Below are 8,110 nucleotides of genomic sequence, written 5' to 3'. Positions count from 1 at the left end.
CATGTTCACCACATTTGTCTGGACAAACCATGAACGACAAGAAACTCAGCCCTCGCTAACCCGTTGCAGCTGGCAGTCATATCAGTCTGGCTCATCCGAACAACCTCCATGTGCAGATGCAACAACCTTCCCTCATTCCCCAGTGACCCGCATTAACCTCTGGACTTTAACAAGACATGCCGTGTGCAAACTGAAGTTCAGGTGGAAACGATGTTTATTGTCCATGACCCAAGGTCTAAACACACTACATTCCTAACAGCGTTCAAATATGAGGGTGTGACTTTTTTTTACATGTACATGCATCTGGCCGTCTGTATGCATGTAGGAAGGTTATGGGTTTGGGAGATTATGTATGGTAAATATTGCTTTAGTTAACATTTTTGATTAGTTTTTATATAACATCTAAGTTTTATCGACTGGGTGTGTTTTCCACACATTGACAGCAATATGAATGTGACAGTTCATGAAGGTTGCGTTCCCATGGCTGACACCATATCTTACCCTTAACTAACTGGTCCTGATGGAGTAAATCCCACCCATCTATTGCTCAAAGTAGGTTTAAACAAACAATGTCTGGTATGTATCTGAACTTGGCCTTCTTGTGCCTACGTGTGGGAACGCGTGCGTGTGTGTTTAACTTTTTATGAGTGGGCACAAATAAATAAAGATGCCCGTCTGCCCACATTTACACAGGCTTGTGGTCTGAAACAAAACAAAAAAAAAACCACGACAACAAACAATAGTCTCCTGTTTATAGATGACCTGTTCACGGTTTACAGTAGCGGTCAGTGCTTATCCCTACCCAGAGAGCCACAGTACAACAGTCTGAGCCAGGGGACATTTCTCAGCCAGTCCTGCAGTGTCTCAATCTCATTCTAAACGACTTGTTGTCAGTGGAAATCGTAGCCAACAGTGCTAATGAAAGTAAGTCGTGCTAAGGCTTCGGTCTTTTTCCAAGCTGACAGAGGAGGAGAATGAATGTAGAAGACAGTTCACACGAATTTGGAGCCTATATTGGGTAAGTTTGCCGTTTCGAAATGTAGCGCTGCGCCCGATATGCAAAGCTCCATGGTTACTTTAAATCCATCATATCAGAATGTGTTCATTGGTCAGGTATGTTCACATACGAGGCATGTGGAAAGTGAACATACCTGGCCTATAAACACATTCTGTATTGGCGGCTATAAATCATGGAGCCCAGCCTCACATCATAAAGCACCAATACATTTCCAAACAGCACAAACACTTTCCCAAGCCTCCAATGAATTCCTGTTGACTGTCATAATCCTCACATAAAGGAATATTTAAAATTTTACTACATTATCAAGTTATGTTTTGTGTAGTGCTATCCGATAATTAACTTGAATGAAGTCAGGTTCTTAAACAAAAAAACAAAATCTTTGAGAGCGTGTGCACACACACAAAAGTACATATATTACTTAATTATATTAAGTACATGTATATTAAGGAAAGTGTTGTTTGGATTGACATTTTGCTTTGCAGGTTCCTTCACCTTCACCTACACACACACACACACACACACACACACACACAATACTGTAATGTTAATATATATATATATATATATATATATATATATATATATATATATATATATATATATATATATATTTATTTTTTTTTAACTTTTTTTTTAAGGGCTTATAGGCCTACATTAATTAAATATGAATACATTGTTAATTTAGAGTGGGATTGTAATGTAGAACGACTGTGTGCTACTGTAGCTAGCAACCATCTTCAAAGTAAAGCAAGTGATTACATATGTGGGTTTGAATTTTGACAAGTCAGCAACTCCATAACCAGGCCAAAACAGGCTGGGGAACAATGAACATAGGGATACAGCGCCATCTTCTGGACAAGTTGCAACAGAAAAAACTGAAAGAAATTCAGGGATCTCAGGACTATGATAGGGATCAGCTCTCTAAATTAGGGGATCAACTCTCTAAATTAGGGGCACGACAGTTAATCAAACTAATCGATTATAAAAAATAATAATCTGTAATTTCATAGAATAAACAATCAACAATCAATCCCTATTTCGGGAGAAACGTATTTTTTTTATTTTATTTACTTCACAGTTTTAGCTTAAGTATAAAATAACAGTTGTGAAAATTATTGGTAGTTGCAGCCCTATTCTAAATGCCCTAATCTACAGTAAGAATCAAAAATGTAACACAGTGCAACACATGCCGCCGACTGTATGGCTCACCTCACCTCAGGCTAGCCTACAGTAGATGCAAATAATGAGTATGGTGTGATGCAAACAAGTGCAACGGGGGCGCAGTGTGGACGGTCACCTGGAGGGGGCGCTGGCTGGATGCTGATTGGAGCTGCCTTCATCACAGGCAGAATGGTGGCATGGAGAGGCTGGAGGATGATGGTCTTAGTCTGCAGGGGGGGCGTGGCGTGAGCCAGGGGGAGCGCTGTGATCAGTGGCCTGGGCTGGATGGACACCTTGGTACTGAGCTGGATGAGCCTCTTGACTGTCTGAGCCGGTTTGGCTGGGAGGAGAGACAGGAAGGGAGGAAGAACAGCGTTTATGGTAAATAAAGGGCAGTTTGGCTCATATGTGAAAGGCGGACAATGTTGTTTTGGTTGTTGCTGTTGGAGAAATGTCCTTTTTACAGTTATATTAATCAATGCAAAGTCAAACTTGCCACTACAACTCATGAAATGGATTGTAAATACTAAATAGACAGATATTTTGATTTAACAGTAAATCCCATTTAGCTTGCCTCCGTCTAGAATAGGATTAATCTTCATGTATGTGTACAGTATATGTATGTCCCCTCAAAAGACCACAGCTCAATTACAGCTCACTTCGCTACATTTATTACATACATGGTCCTTCGACATCCTACCAGTTGGTAACTACATGTACTTTAAATGACTACATAAGACAAAAACTCTGCATTTTACAAAGAAGACAAATCATGTGGACACTGGACAGACTAAATGAGCCCTGTCAACAGACGGAGGTTGTCTCACCCCGTGCAGTCAGGCTGGCTCTTTTCGGGGATCTCTTGGCTGGTGTAGGGGGCTCAGAGTATCCACTGGACTCCGAGCACACAGAGACAGGAGAGGGCTGGGACTGTGGAGACAGGGCCTCATCCTGGAGCAGAGAAAGACAGAGCGAGCTTAGGACATTATGTTTTACAGCACCATCAAGGACACTACAGAGTAGTAATAAACCAGAATGAGGCTGGTCCAACAGTCTAGGCCTACAGTGAGTTTTTAAGTAACAGGGATTTATACCTTGTACTTTGTTTCTTGTACACTGTATGTTTTTATGCTTTGTCTCGTAATGTACCGGAACTGCCTGTCTGTTCTGTTTCTATGTTTTGTGTGGGGACTACGGATGAAATTTAGCATCTTTCTAATTCCGGTGTATTTTACAGTATGTTACATTTGGTTGTAATGTTCATGAATATGCTTGTCCCATCGAAATAAACAGCTGAAGATCCACATTTGCGTTACATTAAGGTGTATTTGCAGTGCACACCAAGGACAATAATACCATTAATATGTTAAAATACAAATGTCCTTGGCAATAAGATACTGGCAGTACAAGAAAATGTCCTTGGATTCAGTCAGCGGACAGACATCAGGGGTCGAGAGGAGGATATAAACTTTGCCCTTGTTTTGACGTGCTGTGAAAACATCTGCCTACATAATTATGCAAATGTGTCCAAAGTTGTCAGCACCTTTTTTTAAATGAGGGGGCGTGGCATATATCAGGCAGACAGTGAATAATTAGTTTGACAAGGTGTTTAAGGCAGTCATTAATGAAGCGTCTCTGGTGTATGTGTTGTGTGTGTGTGTGTGTGTACACGTGGGAGCGTGCATGTGTGTGGGACTGTGGTCTGTGTCCAAAAGAAAAAGAGCAGCATCTGCCAGCGAAAGCGATATCAATGTTTTGAGCACCATCTGTGACAAATCCCGTTTTCACACTGTGCCAAGATAGGCAACAACGTAAATGCTCTCATCAAAAAACAAATGCAGACTCTCTCCAATGACATATTTGCATGGAGAATGAGCATGTTAAACACAGACACAGTGCAGACGGCGAGCAGGGGCAGACTTACTGATAAGGAGTATGGGGACAAGGCTTCCACAGAGGCAGGAGAAGGGACAGAGCTCAGAGTGTGGGCAGGTGAAAGAGAGTCCACGCTCACCTCGCCATCTGGACGCACAAGGACAGTGGTACAGACATGTCACACGGGCTTACCGAGCTCGGCTAATGTAGTCAGTAGAGTGTACACGGGAAAATCCTTCATAGTCCGGCAGACGGGGTTGTGGGGTGGGAAATTTGGTATATAGGTTCTTTTTATTGGCCTAAAATATTGTCTATATACATACATTCATGAATCCACTTGCTGACTGGCTGTCGGTATTGAGCAATTTCTTTTATAGGAGTTCATATGTGACCATACCATTGACATCGTATATAAAAGGCAAAAATGTCAAAATGTCATTATGCTTTAAGTAGCATGTGACATGTCAAACTAGGGTTTTTTGATGATTCTTAATCCATTCCAAGCATTAGTTTTGCACAAAAAACACTCCTTAAAAACGGCCATTGCAAAAATCACACAAATGTGATGAGGTCAGCACATTTTGGGGAATTTGGGCACGGCTATGAACGTTTATAGTTCAAGGAGTTTTTTCTGTGCAAAACTAATGCTTGAAATGGATTCATAATCATGAAAACCCCCTAGTTTGACATACATAAAGCATAATGAAAATATTGCCTTATATATGATGTTAATGGTAGGATCACATATAAACCCCTATTAAAATAAATTGCCCAATGCCAACAGCCGGTCAGCAAGTGGATTCATGAATGTATATTGTATAATTGACAATATTTTAGGCCAATAAAAAAAAGACTATATACCAACTTTCCCACTTTAAACAAAAGAAGCCTGTAAACTGCCGGACTATAATTCAACTCAGAGAGTATAAGAATTGGCCAATCTTTGTAGTATAACAGTTGAGAGCAGATTATCATTTAACAATGATTATAGTTTACCACACGACACATTTTCGGTTAAATATGCTGCTGCACACACAAATAAAGACGGTACTCTGCATTTCTTTCTCCTAATTCACAGAAGACAAATCTCTACAACTTTTTCTCTAGCCGATTGTGACCAATGATCTCTCCAGTTACAGGGTCTACCGTAATAACACACCATCACACAGAGCTCCCACTTCAGGGTGCATAACTGTAACAACATTTGAAGCAAGAATCCTATTGTTGTCTTCATGTACTTTACTGTAACTTGATATGTTGCATCCATGACAGACTATAAGCAGAGGCAAGGAAGCAACCAGGTGCTCAGGAGGTGTGCAGGTATAAAAAATAAAAAAAATAGTAAAAAGGTGCTCCTGGGATCAATCTGGATAACACATCTATAGAACAAAGCACACTTAAGGTTAAAAAGGAGGAAAACTTTATTCAACCGACATGTTTCGACCTACATACGGTCTTCATCAGGGCTAGGGCCAGGCCTCTAGCCCTGATGAAGACCGTATAGGTCGAAACATTTGATTAAAGTGTTCCCGTATCTCCGCTTTGTTCTATACATGACAGACCTAACTTGACAATATGCATAGTTAATTTATATTTAGGTCATTCCTGAATAATAGACGTGCAATAAAACACTGCTATAAACCACATGACATTCAGAACAGCATAGTTTCATCTACAGCAGGGACCACCAACATAGGCGGCGGGTGCGTTTTACCTTTGGGTAGGCTACAGAATTGCGTTGGGGGGGGGGCTGTCACCGCGGCACCGCCGCGGATTTATTTATTTCCCAAATGGTCTAAAAATGAGTTATTTAGCATACTTTTACCAATAAATTAGCCTATACACAGACAACGACTGATCAGCCTATTTTGGACGATATGGGTCTTTTCTCGAGTCAGTGTGTAGTCTCACTAGTCTGTGTAGATTACCCGGCGGTGTTGCTGACCCTCCCAGGAGTCCCGGCTCATGGCTCTTCACAGACGGCACAGAGACAGCAGCCACTCCGCTGAACGTGTCAGTGTTGCTGCAGTGGTGTGAACTGTGAACCGTGCGGGCACTGGTGGTGGTGCTGAGTTATGACAGCCGACTCACAGGAGTCACAGCTTCTTCTTCTGAATTACTTTATCTTTGCCTTGAAAAATACATTTTGCGTTTTGCTGTTTCCCAAAACAAACCAGCGCGTGCTACGGACGAGGTTTACAGACATACCAATAGTAGCCAATCATAATATTATGCTGATTAGGCCAGTTGCTGTATAGCCTACCTACCCGATCAGCGACAACACACACACTACACACACAATAGCCTTCTATATAATGCTGCGCACATATATTATATATATTTAAAGAAAATACCCAGCATAATAAGCCTTACACACCCGCCGCCTATGACCACCAACCTGACTAAGAATCAACCTGGGGACCACTGTTGTGTTGGCTAGGGAACTGGGCATGTTGGGGAAAAGGCTTGAAATTAAGGGTTTTGATTTAATTTGACACAAGTACTTATACGAGCACATTTCCTAATGATGACTCAACCAGTCAATCCGGTACACTTTCCCTTAATCCCTTCTTGAGATTCTGTGGAATTTCTTCACCTCCCTCATTGACACATCGTCATAGGTCACCAGGAAATTTAGTGGGATGTTTCTCAACTAGTCCTCACTTTCCTACATTACTGAATGCATAGTCAGGTCATGGACCAAAACACCACATACACTACCTTCACGGATCACCAGTGGTCCATGGACCACCAGTTCAAAACCTCTGATCTACAGTATTAAAAGCAACAGTACACATCAAAGAACACGTACAGTATACCGGTATAAGAGGCTGCATCATAATAAAAATGGAATACAATCTGCTATGTTTTAAATACCAATTCCATTAAATATACCACCACCAAAAATAAAAAAATAGCAGTAGATGATGCATTTTTATTCTATAGTTGACTGACTCAGGTCAATAGAAGGACTAACATTCAACAGGCAAATTAGTTTTGTATGCATTTCTTTTTGTTATGCTATATTACATGTTGGTAATGTTGAAATGTAAACACAAGACTTTGATGAAATTTCAAAATAGTATATTTACGTTTACCATCTAACTCTCAACATCTCTTTTAAAATGTACGTAAATAAATTAACTTTATTTTTATTCGGCACAGTTCCAGATCGGGACTTTAACACAGATGTTGACTAATATGCTACTGTACATTACCTGTACAGGTGCTGCCTGTGGCTGCTCCGTTCCAGGGAGCTAGGTCCATGTCGAAGTCCAGGTCAGGAACCTCGGAGGCCTGGCAGACATATGTAACTCCATCAGATTCAAGTCTAGTCAAGACAATTGTATCTGTATAGTGCATTTAATGGTTAATGGTAATGGTGCATTTATATAGCGCCTTTATCCAAGGCGCTTTACATAAATTGTGCATTACATTCACCCATTCACACACACATTCATACACACATTCATACACCGATGGCAGCGGAAACCATGCAAGGCACCAACCAGCACATCAGGAGCAATTAGGGGTTCAGTGTCTTGCTCAAGGACACTTCGACACTAACTCTGGGGGAGCCCATGTTCGAACTGACAACCTTGTGGTTACCATCCAGCCACTCTACCCCTGAGCCACTGGCGCCCCGCCCCATTTCATACCAGGCTGCCAGAAAACTCAATATGATTCACATTAAATACATAATAATTGTGTAAACATTATACTACAAGCAGATATACAAAGTGCAGCCACCACCACTCATCCACCCACCCACACTCATAAGCATAAATAAACCCCACCAATCAACAATTAAAATTAGGGATGGGAATTATCGATTAATTCATTAATTGATGTTTTGATAACCGTATCGGTCAATTAACCGGTTAGTTGATAAGTGGCGTTGCTTTTTTTTAATTTTTTTTATCTGAGAATCTTAATTTCCCTCGATGTCTAACATAAAAAAATTAATTTTGCTGATATACAGAAAGAAGGCATATTATATTAACTACCGGTAACCAAAACCAAAATATTTTTAGATATGGGGAAGCAAATCCA

At 40.8% G+C, this 8,110-nt stretch overlaps 1 protein-coding gene across 2 annotated transcripts in view; it reads right to left on the bottom strand.

The window, feature by feature from the left end:
• Positions 1–8,110, bottom strand: part of atf6 (activating transcription factor 6) — a 49,036-nt gene that overhangs the window by 36,674 nt on the left and 4,252 nt on the right. For both annotated transcript variants that reach the window (XM_080769381.1, XM_080769382.1), the window contains exons 3-6: positions 7,276–7,354; positions 4,107–4,204; positions 3,010–3,133; positions 2,319–2,522 (exon numbers count right to left, since the gene is read on the bottom strand). In XM_080769381.1, coding sequence (XP_080625507.1) covers positions 2,319–2,522; positions 3,010–3,133; positions 4,107–4,204; positions 7,276–7,354 — 505 coding nt within the window. The remainder of the gene's footprint in view (positions 1–2,318; positions 2,523–3,009; positions 3,134–4,106; positions 4,205–7,275; positions 7,355–8,110) is intronic.

Source organism: Protomyctophum bolini (assembly GCF_963924005.1).
Source record: "Protomyctophum bolini genome assembly, chromosome: 8".
NCBI lineage: Eukaryota > Metazoa > Chordata > Actinopteri > Myctophiformes > Myctophidae > Protomyctophum > Protomyctophum bolini.
Note: the sequence above shows the minus strand (reverse complement) of the source record. Positions and strands in the feature narration are given on the sequence as shown.